Below are 16998 nucleotides of genomic sequence, written 5' to 3' on the forward strand. Positions count from 1 at the left end.
GATTGATATCCACAGAAGTTTGCGAAGATTTGGGGGCTACCTCGAGGTTTACCACTGGAGATTTGAGCTCCTACTTTGTGTGGGAATCTCAACAGAGAAGAAGGCGAGACTTTGTGTTGTTGGTGGTACTTGGTCTTCGCCATGAATCTCCACCGGAGATTATAACTCCCCCAAGAGTGTGAACTTGGGATAAATCATTCATCTCTGACTTGTGGTTATCTCTGCCTCCACCATTTCTTTTGTAAATTATTGCTAGCTTTGTTTACTTGCGCATCTAATGTACCTCGCGTTATCCTGTCATACAGGTTTGTATCATGTATTTGCACATGTGCATAACTAACTTCATCCACATTCACCTATTGCAAATAAAAGCTAAAATTTTGTAGTCGCCTACCCCCCTAACTGTTGGGGAACGTAGCAGAATTTTAAAATTTTCTACGCATCACCAAGATCAATCTATGGAGTCATCTAGCAACGAGGGAGAGGGGAGTGCATCTACATACCCTTGTAGATCGCGAGCGGAAGCGTTCAATAGAACGAGGTTGATGGAGTCGCACTCGTCGTGATCCAAATCACCGATGACCTAGTGCCGAACGGACGGCACCTCCGTGTTCAACACACGTACGGTTGGGAAGACGTCTCCTCCTTCTTGATCCAGCAAGGGGAAAGGAGAGGTTGATGGAGATCCAGCAGCAAGACGGCGTGGTGATGGAAGCAACAGCGATCTCGGCAGGGCTTCGCCAAGCTTAGCGAGAGGGAGAGGTGTCACGGGAGGGAGAGGGAGGCGCCAGGGGCTAGGGTGCGGATGCCCTCCCTCTCCCCACTATATATAGGACCCCTAGGGGGCGCCGGCCCTAGGAGATCCAATCTCCAAGGGGGGCAGCGGCCAAGGGGGGTGGCTTGCCCCCCAAGCCAAGTGGGGCGCCCCCCACCCCTAGGGTTTCCAACCCTAGGCGCAGGGGAGGCCCAAGGGGGGCGCACCAGCCCATCAGGGGCTGGTTCCCCTCCCAATTCAGCCCATGGGGCCCTCCGGGACAGGTGGCCCCACCCGGTGGACCCTCGGGACCCTTCCGGTGGTCCCGGTACAATACCGGTGACACCCGAAACTTCCCCGATGGCCGAAACTGGACTTCCTATAAATAATTCTTCACCTCCGGACCATTCCGGAACTCCTTGTGACGTCCGGGATCACATCCGGGACTCCGAACAACTTTCGGGTTACCGCATACTAATATCTCAACAACCCTAGCATCACCGAACCTTAAGTGTGTAGACCCTACGGGTTCGGGAGACACACAGACATGACCGAGATGACTCTCCAGTCAATAACCAATAGCGGGATCTGGATACCCATGTTGGCTCCCACATGCTCCTCGATGATCTCATCGGATGAACCACAATGTCGAGGATTCAATCAATCTCGTATACAATTCCCTTTGTCAATCGGTACGTTACTTGCCCGAGACTCGATCGTCGGTATCCCAATACCTCGTTCAATCTCGTTATCGGCAAGTGACTTTACTCGTACCGTAATGCATGATCCCATGATCAACCACTTGGTCACATTGAGCTCATTATGATGATGCATTATCGAGTGGGCCCAGAGATACCTCTCCGTCATACGGAGTGACAAATCCCAGTCTCGATTCGTGCTAACCCAACAGACACTTTCAGAGATACCTGTAGTGCAACTTTATAGTCACCCAGTTATGTTGTGACATTTGGCACACCCAAAGCACTCCTACGGTATCCGGGAGTTGCACAATCTCATGGTCTAAGGAAATGATACTTGACATTCGGAAAAGCTATAGCAAACGAACTACACGATCTTTGAGCTATGCTTAGGATTGGGTCTTGTCCATCACATCATTCTCCTAATGATGTGATCCCGTTATCAATGACATCTAATGTCCATAGTCAGGAAACCATGACTATCTTTTGATCAACGAGCTAGTCAACTAGAGGCTCACTAGGGACGTGTTGTGGTCTATGTATTCACACATGTATTACGATTTCCGGATAACACAATTATAGCATGAACAATAGACAATTAACATGAACAAGGAAATATAATAATCACTATTTTATTATTGCCTCTAGGGCATATTTCCAACAATCTCCCACTTGCATTAGAGTCAATAGTCTAGTTAAATTGTGATGAATCGAACACCCATAGAGTTCTGGTGTTGATCATGTTTTGCTCTAGGAAGAGGTTTAGTCAACGGATCTTCTACATTCAGGTCCGTACGTACTTTACAAATATCTACGTCTCCATTTTGAACACTTTCACGAATGGAATTGAAGCGATGCTTGATATGCCTGGTCTTCCTGTGAAACCTGGGCTCCTTGGCAAGGGCAATAGCTCCAGTGTTGTCACAGAAGAGAGTCATCGGGCCCGACGCATTGGGAATGACTCCTAGGTCGGTAATGAACTCCTTCACCTAGATTGCTTCTTGTGCTGCCTCCGAGGCTGCCATGTTCTCCGCTTCACATGTAGATCCCGCCACAACACTTTGCTTGCAACTGCACCAGCTTACTGCCCCACCATTCAAAATATACACGTATCCGGTTTGTGACTTAGAGTCATCCAGATCTGTGTCGAAGCTAGCATCGACGTAACCCTTTACGACGAGCTCTTCGTCACCTCCATAAACGAGAAACATATCCTTAGTCCTCTTCAGGTACTTTAGGATATTCTTGACCGCTATCCAGTGTTCCATGACGGGATTACTTTGGTACCTTCCTACCAAACTTACGGCAAGGTTTACATCAGGTCTGGTACACAGCATAGCATACAAGATAGACCCTATGGCCGAGGCATAGGGGACGACACTCATCTTTTCTCTATCTTCTGCCGTGGTCGGGCATTGAGCCGTGCTCAATCTCGTACCTTGCAACACATGCAAGAACCCCTTCTTTGACTGATCCATACTGAACTTCTTCAATATCTTGTCAAGGTACGTACTCTGTGAAAGACCAATGAGGCGTCTCGATCTATCTCTATAGATCTTGATGCCTAATATGTAAGCAGCTTCTCCAAGATCCTTCATTTAAAAACACTTGTTCAAGTAGGCCTTTATGCTTTCCAAGAATTCTATATCATTTCCCATCAACAGTATGTCATCTACATACAATATGAGAAATGCTACAGAGCTCCCACTCACTTTCTTGTAAATGCAGGCTTCTCCATAAGTCTGCGTAAACCCAAACGCTTTGATCATCTCATCAAAACGAATGTTCCAACTCCGAGATGCTTGCACCAGCCCATAGATCGAGCGTTGGAGCTTGCACACCTTGTCAGCATTCTTAGGATCGACAAAACCTTCCGGCTGCATCATATACAATTCTTCCTTAAGGAAACCATTAAGGAATGCTGTTTTGACGTCCATTTTCCATATCTCATAATCATAGAATGCGGCAATTGCTAACATGATTCGGACGGACTTCAACTTCGCTACGGGTGAGAAAGTCTCATCATAGTCAACCCCTTGAACTTGTCGATAACCCTTAGCGACAACCGAGCTTTATAGATGGTTACATTACCATCCGCGTCTGTCTTCTTCTTAAAGATCCATTTATTTTCTATGGCTCGCCGATCATTAGGCAAGTCAGTCAAAGTCCATACTTCGTTTTCATACATGGATCCTATCTCGGATTTCATGGCTTCCAGCCATTTGTCAGAATCTGGGCCCTCCATCGCTTCCTCATAGTTCGAAGGTTCATCGTTGTCTAACAGCATGATTTCCAAGACAGGGTTGCCGTACCACTCTGGTGCGGAACCTGTCCTTGTGGACCTACGAAGTTCAGTAGCAACTTGATCTGAAGTTTCATGATCATCATCATTAACTTCCTCTCTAGTCGGTGCAAGCACCTCAGGAACATTTTCTTGAGTTGCGCCACTTTCCGGTTCAAGAGGCAATACTTCATCAAGTTCTACTTTCCTCCCACTTACTTCTTTCGAGAGAAACTCTTTCTCTAAAAAGGATCCATTCTTGGCAACAAAGATCTTGCCTTCGGATCTGAGGTAGAAGGTATACCCAATAGTTTCTTTAGGGTATCCTATGAAGACGCATTTTTCCGACTTGGGTTCGAGCTTTTCAGGTTGAAGTTTCTTGACATAAGCATCGCATCCCCAAACTTTTAGAAACGACAGCTTAGGTTTCTTCCCAAACCATAGTTCATACGGTGTCGTCTCAACGGATTTCGACGGAGCCCTATTTAAAGTGAATGCGGCAGTCTCTAAAGCATAGCCCCAAAATGACAGCGGTAGATCGGTAAGAGACATCATAGATCGCACGATATCCAATAGAGTGCGATTACGATGTTCGGACACACCATTACGCTGAGGTGTTCCAGGCGGCGTGAGTTGTGAAACTATTCCACATTTCCTTAAGTGTGTGCCAAATTCGTGACTCAAGTATTCTCCCCCCCACGATCTGATCGCAAGAACTTGATTTTCCTGTCACGTTGATTCTCAACCTCACTCTGAAATTCCTTGAACTTTTCAAAGGTCTCAGACTTGTGTTTCATTAAGTAGACATACCCATATCTACTCAAGTCATCAGTGAGGGTGAGAACATAACGATAGCCACCGCGAGCCTCAATACTCATTGGACCGCACACATCAGTATGTATGATTTCCAATAAGTTGGTTGCTCGCTCCATTGTTCATGAGAACGGAGTCTTGGTCATTTTACCCATGAGGCATGGTTCGCACGTGTCAAATGATTCGTAATCAAGAGACTCCAAAAGTCCATCTGCATGGAGCTTCTTCATGCGTTTGACACCTATGTGACCAAGGCGGCAGTGCCACAAGTATGTGGGACTATCATTATCAACCTTACATCTTTTGGTATTCACACTATGAATATGTGTAACATTATGCTCGAGATTCATTAAGAATAAACCATTCACCAGCGGGGCATGACCATAAAACATATCTCTCATATAAATAGAACAACCATTATTCTCGGATTTAAATGAGTAGCCATCTCGAATTAAATGAGATCCTGATACAATGTTCATGCTCAAAGCTGGCACTAAATAACAATTATTGAGGTTTAAAACTAATCCCGTATGTAAATGTAGAGGTAGCGTGCCGACGGCGATCACATCGACCTTGGAACCATTCCCGACGCGCATCGTCACCTCGTCCTTCGCCAGTCTCCGCTTATTCCGCAGCTCCTGCTTTGAGTTACAAATGTGAGCAACCGCACCGGTATCAAATACCCAGGAGCTACTACAAGTACTGGTAAGGTACACATCAATTACATGTATATCACATATACCTTTAGTATTGCCGGCCTTCTTGTCCGCTAAGTATTTGGGGCAGTTCCGCTTCCAGTGACCACTTCCCTTGCAATAAAAATACTCAGTGTCGGGCTTGGGTCCATTCTTTGGCTTCTTCCCGGCAGCTTGCTTACCGGGTGTGGCAACCCCCTTGCCATCCTTCTTGAAGTTCTTCTTACCCTTGCCTTTCTTAAACTTAGTGGTTTTATTCACCATCAACACTTGATGTTCCTTTTTGACCTCCACCTCTGCTGATTTCAGCATTGAATATACTTCAGGAATGGTCTTTTCCATCCCCTGCATATTGAAGTTCATCACAAAGCTCTTGTAGCTCGGTGGAAGTGACTGAAGTATTCTGTCAATGACCGCGTCATACGGGAGATTAACTCCCAGCTGAGTCAAGCGGTTATGCAACCCAGACATTTTGAGTATGTGCTCACTGACAGAACTATTTTCCTCCATCTTACAACTGAAGAACTTGTCGGAGACTTCATATCTCTCGACCCGGGCATGAGCTTGGAAAACCATTTTCAGCTCTTCGAACATCTCATATGCTCCGTGTTGCTCAAAACGCTTTTGGAGCCCCGGTTCTAAGTTGTAAAGCATGCCGCACTGAACGAGGGAGTAATCATCAGCACGTTACTGCCAAGCGTTCATAACGTCTTGGTTCTCCGGGATGGGTGCGTCACCTAGCGGTGCTTCTAGGACATAATCTTTCTTGGCAGCTATGAGGATGATCCTCCGGTTCCGGACCCAGTCCGTATAGTTGCTGCCATCACCTTTCAGCTTGGTTTTCTCTAGGAACGCGTTGAAGTTGAGGGCAACATTAGCGTGGGCCATTTGATCTACAAGACATAATGTAAAGATTTTAGACTAAGTTCATGACAATTAAGTTCATCTAATCAAATTATTCAGTGAACTCCCACTCAGATAGACATCCCTCTAGTCTTCTAAGTGAAACATGATCCGAGTCAACTAGGCCGTGTCTGATCATCACGTCAGACGGACTAGTCAACATCGGTGAACATCTTCATGTTGATCGTATCTTCTATACGACTCATGCTTGACCTTTCGGTCTTCCGTGTTCCGAGGCCATGTCTGTACATGCTAGGCTCGTCAAGTCAACCTAAGTGTATTGCGTGTGTAAATCTGGCTTACACCCATTGTATTCGAACGTTAGAATCTATCACACCCGATCATCACGTGGTGCTTCGAAACAACGAACCTTCACAACGGTGCACAGTTAGCGGGAACACTTTCTTGAAACTATTACGAGGGATCATCTTATTTAAGCTACCGTCGTTCTAAGCAAATAAGATGTAAAACATGATAAACACTCACATGCAATCAAATAGTGACATGATATGGCCAATATCATTTGCTCCTTTTGATCTCCATCTTCGGGGCGCCATGATCATCGTCGTCACCGGCATGACACCATGATCTCCATCATCATGATCTCCATCATCATGATCTCCATCATCGTGTCTTCATGAAGTTGTCTCGTCATCTATTACTTCTACAACTATGGCTAACAGTTTAGCAATAAAGTAAAGTAATTACATGACGTTATATGTTGACACGCAGGTCATTAATAAATTAAGACAACTCCTATGGCTCCTACCGGTTGTCATACTCATCGACATGCAAGTCGTGATTCCTATTACAAGAACATGATCAATCTCATACATCACATATATCATTCATCACATCCTTTTGGCCATATCACATCACACGGCACATGCTGCAAAAACAAGTTAGATGTCCTCTAATTGTTGTTGCAAGTTTTTACGTGGCTGCTATAGGTTTCTAGCAAGAACATTTCTTACCTACGCCAAAACCACAACGTGATATGCCAATTTATATTTACCCTTCATAAGGACCCTTTTCATCGAATCTGATCCGACTAAAGTGGGAGAGACAGACACCAGCTAACCACCTTATGCAACTAGTGCATGTCAGTCGGTGGAACCAGTCTCACGTAAGCGTACGTGTAAGGTCGGTCCGGGCCGCTTCATCCCACGATGCCGCCGAATCAAGATAAGACTAGTAACGGCAAGTAAATTGACAATATCGACGCCCACAACTGCTTTGTGTTCTACTCGTGCATAGAAACTACGCATAGACCTAGCTCATGATGCCACTGTTGGGGAACGTAGCAGAATTTTAAAATTTTCTACGCATCACCAAGATCAATCTATGGAGTCATCTAGCAACGAGGGAGAGGGGAGTGCATCTACATACCCTTATAGATCGCGAGCGGAAGCGTTCAAGAGAACGGGGTTGATGGAGTCGCACTCGTCGTGATCCAAATCACCGATGACCTAGTGCCAAACGGACGATACCCTTGTAGTCTCTCGTCTTGATACAGCAAGGGGAAGGAGAGGTTGACGGAGATCCAGCAGCACAACGGCGTGGTGGTGGAAGCAACGACGATCTCGGCAGGGCTTCGCCAAGCTTAGCGAGAGGGAGAGGTGTCACGGGAGGGAGAGGGAGGCGCCAGGGGCTAGGGTGCGGCTGCCCTCCCTCCCCCCCACTATATATAGGACCCCTAGGGGTGGCGCCGGCCCCAAGAGATCCAATCTCCAAGGGGGGCGGCGGCCAAGGGGGGTGGCTTGCCCCCCAAGCCAAGTGGGGCGCCCCCCACCCCTAGGGTTTCCAACCCTAGGCGCAGGGGGAGGCCCAAGGGGGGCGCACTAGCCCATCAGGGGCTGGTTCCCCTCCCACTTCAGCCCATGGGGCCCTCCGGGACAGGTGGCCCCACCCGGTGGACCCCCGGGACCCTTCCGGTGGTCCCGGTACAATACCGGTGACCCCCGAAACATTCCCGATGGCTGAAACTGGACTTCATATATATAATTCTTCACCTCCGGACCATTCCGGAACTCCTCGTGACGTCCAAGATCTCATCCGGGACTCCGAACAACTTTCGGGTTACCGCATACTAATATCTCAACAACCCTAGCGTCACCGAACCTTAAGTGTGTAGACCCTACGGGTTCGGGAGACACGTAGACATGACCGAGACGACTCTCCAGTCAATAACCAACAGCGGGATCTGGATACCCATGTTGGCTCCCACATGCCCCTCGATGATCTCATCGGATGAACCACGATGTCGAGGATTCAATCAATCCCGTATATAATTCCCTTTGTCAATCGGTACGTTACTTGCCCGAGGCTCGATCGTCGGTATCCCAATACTTCGTTCAATCTCGTTATCGGCAAGTCACTTTACTCGTACCGTAATGCATGATCTCGTGATCAACCACTTGGTCACATTGAGCTCATTATGATGATGCATTACCGAGTGGGCCCAGAGATACCTCTCCGTCATACGGAGTGACAAATCCCAGTCTCAATTCGTGCCAACCCAACAGACACTTTCGGAGATACCCGTAGTGCACCTTTATAGTCACCCAGTTACGTTGTGACGTTTGGCACACCCAAAGCACTCATACGGTATCCGGGAGTTGCACAATCTCATGGTCTAAGGAAATGATACTTGACATTCCGAAAAGCTATAGCAAACGAACTACACGATCTTTGAGCTATGCTTAGGATTGGGTCTTGTCCATCACATCATTCTCCTAATGATGTGATCCCGTTATCAATGACATCTAATGTCCATAGTCAGGAAACCATGACTATCTTTTGATCAACGAGCTAGTCAACTAGAGGCTCACTAGGGACGTGTTGTGGTCTATGTATTCACACATGTATTACGATTTCCGGATAACACAATTATAGCATGAACAATAGACAATTATCATGAACAAGGAAATATAATAATAACCATTTTATTATTGCCTCTAGGGCATATTTCCAACACTAAGAACATTTTTGTAAACTAATAATCCATCAACCGATCTCCTAGAAGCATCATGTGAGTAATCTCTAGGTGTACATGTACATTTTAGAACATTTCCCCTTAGATATGAACACACATATTTGATAACCGTTGGTTCTTTGTTTCCATATATAAATCGAGTCATGGACCGTGATTTTCCCAATTCACTCCACAAATTCTCTATATAAGCCAATCATGAATCTCTAACCCTAGAGACTCGCTCTCCCCTCCCCCAACGCTCGCGTCCTCCCCATCGCCAAGTTTTTCTTACCCTTTGTGTCAGTACAACCATGCAAGATCTCCCCTCATAAATTGTGGCCTCTGAATCCAAGAGCAGCACGAACACCACACTTCACCTCGTCTTTCCTTGCCTGCTCATCGTCTATTTGCCATCGCCATCATCTCCCTTGGTTCATCGTTAGGTTTGGATTTGTTGCCTCCCAAGATAAAATTTCCCACATATAGTCATTGCCACCATCGCGCTTTCCTCATGACCCCTCTTGGTGTCTCTCTCGCTACCTCTCCTATCCAACGCTAACCCATCAAAACACTTATTTTGACTCCTAGGATCTACTGAATCCTAAATCATAACTTAAAACTCCTTGGAGAGACGAAGAAAAAGTTGACATGAAAAAAATGAAGGTATAAACCCTTACAAATACAAATATATTTAGCAATATGTGTAAATATTAGTCGTATTTCATGGATAAAGATGTTCTTATAATTATGTTTCCTTGATTTGTTTGGATAAACATTTACCGCAGCAACAACATCCTGATTAATCCCTTTTGTTTGGTAACATTCAAGAGATCACACATTTTTCACATCTCCGTAGGATTGTTGTATTTCCTCCTTCCTTCCTTCCTTCCTTCCTCCTGCTCCTCCTCCTCCTCCTCCTCCTCCTTCTCTCCGTAGGATTGTTGTATTTCCTCCTTCCTTCCCTCCTCCTCCTCCTGCTTCTTCTTATAATTGCTTGTTTTTCCCGCAAAACAAAGTATTCATGTGTTCAATAGCTTTTACCATCTATATGTATGTGTAGTTCTTGTCATCACATCTCTGTACAATAGTTGCCTTCTCTTCCTTTCTTTCTTTTTGTTATATTCATGTTGACGAGCCGTGATATCAAGTGTTGACCACCGCATAACCCTAGCCACCATGTAAAAGCTAACTTATGTGTTTCTTTAGAAACTAGGAACTTCATTACCCCCAACCTTTGTAGCAACTAGCATGACTACAACCATGTTATTATAAAATCAATAAACCGGTGAAAAAAGATCTAGTATGCGAGTGGATAGAGTAAGAAATTGAAAGGGGCAAACATGTTGCACCAATTCCTAACATAATATCTTGTTCTTGTAAGATAGATCTTTTGCCAGTAAAAACAAGACACCGAGTTGCTTACTAGCCTCACCAGCAGTGGGCCCGACAACCTGAGTTAGATCTTTGACTCTACCTTAGGGCATGTACAATGGTCCTATGTTAGGAGTACCACGTAGGATAAACATTGAGGTAGAGGAGAGAGAAACCATTAAAAAAGGCTTGTCTTCTCTTATTTAAGAGATGATCTCTTAACACCATATGTCTCATCACGTTTTTAGAAATAACTAGTTATTGAAGATAAGACTAAGAGATGACCCATTATAGATATGTTTTTATTGTCATCTCTAAATTATATTCAAGGCTTAAGATAAGACTGCCTTATCAACCACTGTACATGCCCTTAATAAAACCGTTCTTTGGTCATTTGCACAAAAACAAATTATCGAAAATCAATAAGTATTTGGTGGACTTCCAATTTTTTTGTCTGCGAGGTAACATGAAGAACCTTTCATTAAGATATGAACACACCCCTACTTGAGCTTGGGCAACATCTCAATTCATCCATTCCTTTAGTATGGAAGCTTGCTTCATTTTTTAGCAAAGTCTAAGTAATTTATATTTTGCGAATAATGCCAATTTTCATAAGGTATATGCGTACCACTTTACTAGTATTGTTGACATATTCCATTATTTTTTTAATCCCATTTATATGCATTGCGGTTCCTAACATACTTACCCACATGAAACAACCATCTCATATGTTTCTCACAGATGAAATGAATCCAAGTGTGAATTCTTCTAGTTTGATTTCGCAAAATGCGATTCCTAACATTTTTATCCACATGTCTCGTATGTTGCCTATATTCGCACACTTCTTTCTTTATTCACCTTTCCTAAAAAAAAACCCGTTCACCTAATTGTGATTCTTAACATTTTTACTCGCATGTAAACTGCCTCATATGTTGCCTACATGGCCATTTTTACCAGCATGTAACAATTGTCGCGTATGTTGCTACATATGAAATCAATCCAAGTGTGAGTGTGTAACACTCTTCTATGTTTGATTTGTTTCAAATTGTGTTTCCTGCCATTTTTACCCGTATGCCTGCGAGGACTTCATATATATATGAGTCCCAACGTTACCATGCTCCATCCTACCTTCCCATGGCCACGCTCTCTCGCCTGGGCAGCGGCAGCAGCCGGGCGTGGACCGCCTCAGTGCGCTGCCCGACGAACTCCTTGTGACCATCCTGGGTGGCCTAGACACCCGCTCCGCGCTCGCCACCACCGTCCTAGCCAAGCGCTGGACGCACCTCCCCCGCCTCCTCAGCGTACTCGAGTTTAGGGTCACCGACATGTTCCCACCGCCGGTGTACCAACAGTCTCCCGTCTTCCTGGAGCAATACGCGCCGGCCGTCATGGCCAGGTACAACGACGCCATTGACAGATTCATGGAAGCGGCCCACGCCGACGGTAGCTATATCCCCCAGCCCGGCAGGAGGCTCCGGCTCGAGTTCTTCGACCCAGACGAACCCGCTTTCGTTGACCGCCTGATCGGCACAGCGGTCAGAAGCTGGGGCGTGGAGGACCTGGAGGTCATAGTCAAGCCGGTGGCACGCCATGTGGCTTACTTCTTCCCACAGCATTACCTCGACGACGAGTCGGCGCAATTCATCCGCAGCCTCACTCTGGGAGGTTGCAGCCTCCTCCCGCCGCTGCACAGGTACGGCAAGCTCACTGCGCTCGTCCTTCAGGATATCAGCCCGTCGTTGCCTGTGGCGGCCTACGCCGGTGTGTTTTCCAGGTGCCCGGGGCTGCGGTCCGTGCACCTCAGGCGCTGCCACCCCGAAACCGACAACAACATACCCAGCGTCATGGAGGTGGCCGCGCCGGCGTCGGGGATCATTGAGCTCGTCGTCTACAACTGCTCGTTCCAGGCGATCCGGCTGCTGGCTCTCCCGGCGCTGGAGCGCCTGGAGTGCAGCGGCAGCCCCGTCAGTCTGGCATTCGGCATCATCCCGCGCCTGGCGCACGTAGTCCTCAGCCTAGGATTCTTCATCCTGGAAGGCGACCCCTGGGACGACCGGTACGGCGACTATACGCTCGACGAGCTCCTGGTGGCAGTTAACCCTGCGGCCGTGACGGTCACGGACCTCATCCTCCGGTTCACGGGTACCTACAGGTGGGTGGAGCCGTGGCTCGACGGCGTGACGACGTTCCCCGTCCTGCGCAGGCTGCTGGTGGCGGACGTGCCTTCCAACTGGGACGTGTCGTGGGCGTACCTCCTCCTCGAGGCGGCGCCGTCGCTCGAAGTCTTCCACGTGAGCATCACCCCCTGCGCCGAGGACTCGCAGCGCGACGTCAACATCATGTGGCGTCCGTCCAAGTACCGTCACCGTCACCTCAAGGAGCTGGTGATCGTCGGGTTCGAGCTGACGCCGACGCAGGCGTGCCTGGTCAGGCTCGTCATGAAGACGTGCAAGGCGCTGAGGCGCGTCGTGCTGATGAAGGGCGGCCGCATAGAGGACAGGGGACTCGGGGGCGGCTGGGAGGTGGTGGCGCCGCAGGAGAATGGCTGGAGCGACAACGAGAAGGTGGCCGCGGAGAGGGCGATCAAGAAAGTCAGATACTTCAAGCTGTACGGTCATTTGTTCTTTACATGAGTTTGAGAGTTCTTCCGCTTTGTAGGCGGCGATTTAGATTCGAGACTTCTTTTCCGACTGTGAGTTCGGCTCATCGTATGTTTTAATTTAAGTTAATGTTGGATCTGTTTGTCGAACGGTTAAAGCAAAGGGAATGATTTCCATTCATTCTGTCTCTTTCCACAACAAATTATTGCGGTGATTGATTTACTGAATAATGTATGGGAAACACTTACCATCAACCGGCCGATAACAGGGCCGCATCGGTCACCTTCCATGCGTGACACGCGTCTCGCAGACCATCCTTCAATAAACTCGCTTTTGCAACAGGAGCTATGCTTCTGAAACATATGCGGTATTGCAATACTTTACGACGGGTCTATGTTTTACAACAAAACTTCTCTTGCGAATTTCTCTGCAACAAGACTTCAGTTGCAAAAATATAAAAAAAACTGATGCTGCAAAAAAAATCCGCAACAAGACCTATGTTGCAAAAATAATTCCGCAACAAGACCTGCATTGCAGAAATAAATTCCGCAACAAGACCTGTGTTGCAATATGAAGACGCGTTCGTCCATGTGATGCGGTAATCCAACGGCTCGCGGCCCGGCTGATCTTTTAAAAAGATCAACCGGCGGGACGTGTAGCACACCACATAATGTATGCATGCATATCTCTGAACTGAATATTCTGTTTTGCTTTGTAGGTGGAACTATCTTGTGGCAACCTTGTTTCTGAATAAAATGCATAGGTTAGAAATAAACTGCTTTTTAAGATCATAGAGCAGGCAATTGCACGTCTAACTTATCGGCCATAGTAGTACTTTTACTGTATTTGCAACAACACATTCTAACCAGAGCAACAGGTTCAGAGCCCTTCATCATGACAACTTCAAAACAAGCAAACACATTGCATATATTCTGTGAAGCCTATGTGCAGATGCAGGTTAGGCCAATACACAAATACACAAACCAAGAATTATATTGAGCACTCAATTCTTGGTAGGATGGAAGTGATACTGTGTTTGCTCTGTAAATAAATGATAGGCCTGAACCATGCTGTTCTCAAAACAGAGAGAAAGAAACTGCAGTCTTAGAAAGAAACTGCAATGTTCTGTAGAGATGCACGATTTGTGACCCGTGCACTCCCTGTCAGTGCCTAGATTAGTGTTGGATGGCTGAATAAGTTCCCATGCAAATCTCTAAAAATAAAATAAATATACCTTACTTCTGATAGCAAAGAACAGATTTAGGGTTAATGCAGTGCTGATGGGAAGCGCCGTCACCACCTCGCCCACTAGTCTCTGCCATCACCGGCCACTGTCACCATGGCCGGCACCGGTGGCTCCTCGAGCCACAAGGAAAAGGTAATACTCCCATACCACTACCCGAATCCCCATGCCCACTGGATCAACGGATCCTATCAATGGTATCAGCCCAGGTTGGCGTTATGGATTTTCGGTAGCAACAGAAATCCTCCCTCCCCAAAGAACCCTAGAACAGGGCAAAGAAAAATTCCTCTCCGGAGAAAGTAGCGCCGCCGTTATGGCCGCGCCGTTCCTCTCGATCCGGACGGGTATCGGCACGCCGAGCCGTCCGGAAGAAGAACCACCGGAGTTAGCCCAAGGGCTCGCCGGAAAAGGAGAAGGGGGGCACCGCAGCCAAACCGCTCGACGGCGGCGCGCTCACCGCGAGGTAGACGCGCAGCCGGCGAGGGGGAAGGCCACGGCGCCGCCGTCGGAACCTCCGCCGCAGTCGTCGTCTAGATCGAAAAAGAGGAGGCGTTGGTGGTGGAGACACAAAGGAGAGGACAGGAGGAAATGGGGGGAGGAGAGGGTGGCGCGCAGCGCGGTGGCTTCAGGTCGCCGTCGCCGGCGGCCAGACTTAGCTTGTCGGTGGCCTCTGGCCCCGGCCGCGGAGACAGATCGGAGGACGGCCTGCCCTCTCTGCAATAGGAAAGAGAAGGGGAACATGAGGAAAGAGAAGCGGCCAGGCTCGCGCGGTGGTGGACGCCATCGCCGGCGGCTCGACCGGACCGGCGTGGCGCGGTCGCCCGGCGACCGGGAAAGCGTCGGGTCAAGAGAGGATGAACGGCGCGAGAGAAAACAATGGGGGCGCTAGGTTTCGGGTCTGGGACTCTTTCCTGTTTTTGTTCGAGCGAGAACGACGGTCCACCTTCCGACCGCGTTGAACGGTTTGGATTAAAACCCTAGCCTCCCCACTGGCCTTTTGGGCCGAAAGTGAACGTGGGCTAGGCCGAGGAAGGCCGGCTCGCGCGGCCTGGCGCGGGAAGCAGGCCATGGGCCGCTTCCTCCGCTGAGGGCCTTGAGCGCTGGGTCTGGCCGCAGCTGCGTGCTGCGCCGTGGCCGTAGCAGCGCGCTGGACCGAGGCCAGCAGCCTTGCGCGCTAGACCGAGGCAGGGCCAGTCCATTTTATACAGTTTCCTTTTTCTACTCAAAAAAATTTCCAACGAAAATTCTGTTTAGAAAATATATAAAAGAAAAAAGTAGAACAGTTTCTGAAAATGAAAAAAAAAAAATCAGAAAAATAAACGTTCATGAATTTAGTTGGCAAAAAGAAAAGTTTATGTAAACAATAAAAGTGCACTTTTAAAAGAAAAGGAAAATTTTTCTGTAAAGAATAATAGGTTCATGAATTTTCTATTCATGTTTTTCTGCTGCAAATAAAAATAAAAGTGCTCCTTTAAAAGTGAATAGAACTAAAATAGAAGATGAAATTGTTGCTTCTCTAATGCTTTTTTGAAGCAACTGGTTAAAATTGCTTAGAAAGTAAAAGAGTACAGAATTGTTTCTGCATAGAATATTGAAAGTTTCTGCTGCAAAGAAAAAGTTTTATCCTCCAATTAAATTGGAACCAACAGGAAAATTTAATTGGAAAAACTGTTCTTAGCAATGTTTTCCCTTGTGGGTGAAATCAGATTCAGATAGCTTCCGCTATGACAAAAGAAAGATATTTGTTTTAAAGTTAAAATATGGTATTGTTATTTTCTAACCAACGTTGATGATAATAGTACTATAATTCTATGAGTCTTATGTTCAATGCTTAAATCTCTGATAAATTTTGTATCAAAGTGATCAATTTTCAGAGAACAGTTAAAGATAAAGAAATGCTCTTGAACTAGAGAAATGTATATTTCTAGTTTCCGCTGCAATAAAGTTGATGATGATTATTATTTCTGAGCAAAGTTGTTTAATAGAAATACTATCATCACATTGTTTATGAGTTATATGCATTATTTCCATTTCCGCCCAATGATGATATGGAATTAATGTAGAAGAATGAGTTTTATTCTAATTCTACCACAACGATGATTTAGAGTATAAAAGGGAAGTTTTGCAAAAGTTTAATGTGCATATTTTTTAACCAGACCAACATAGGGTGTAGCGACCAGACCTCAAACAGTCTGATCTCTGTGCTCCGGTGTCATCCCTGGATCAGTAATGCTGACACCACACAGTACTCGAAGGATTTATAACAGAGTAGCAATCACACACTTATTACATCGAGTGTCTCCATAGAGAACTTATTACAATAAATATGGATTAAGGCCATCTATAACGATAACAGCGGAAGGCTTAGAAGATAAGTGAGTCCATCAACTCCAACGGCATCACTGAGTATAGAACCACGACTTAAAAACTCCTTAATCGTCGTCTGAAAAGTCTGCAACATTAACGTTGCAGCCCGAAATGGGTTAGCACATGAAATATGCTGGCAAGGTAACACATAGAGAATAATGGAATGAAATAGTTATACTATATGCCTATTTGGCTGGTGGAAAGCTCTATGGTTACAGTTTTGCGAAAAGCCAATTTTTCCCTACTACAAAGGAATAAATTTAATTACTATCATGGTGGTTGTTAAACATTGAGAATGG

At 46.5% G+C, this 16998-nt stretch overlaps 1 protein-coding gene across 1 annotated transcript in view; it reads left to right on the plus strand.

Annotated features, from left to right (window-relative positions):
- Nucleotides 1-13122, plus strand: part of LOC147985429 (putative FBD-associated F-box protein At1g55030) — a 66332-nt gene extending 53210 nt beyond the window's left edge. The window contains exon 2 of the mRNA XM_087541566.1: nucleotides 11650-13122. Within this exon, the coding sequence (XP_087397692.1) occupies nucleotides 11650-13122 (1473 nt within the window). The remainder of the gene's footprint in view (nucleotides 1-11649) is intronic.
- The last annotated feature ends 3876 nt before the right edge of the window (nucleotides 13123-16998 follow it).

The sequence above is a fragment of the Triticum urartu genome, chromosome 2A (assembly GCF_056163025.1).
Source record: "Triticum urartu cultivar PI428250 chromosome 2A, HENAU_Tu73, whole genome shotgun sequence".
Taxonomy (NCBI): domain Eukaryota; kingdom Viridiplantae; phylum Streptophyta; class Magnoliopsida; order Poales; family Poaceae; genus Triticum; species Triticum urartu.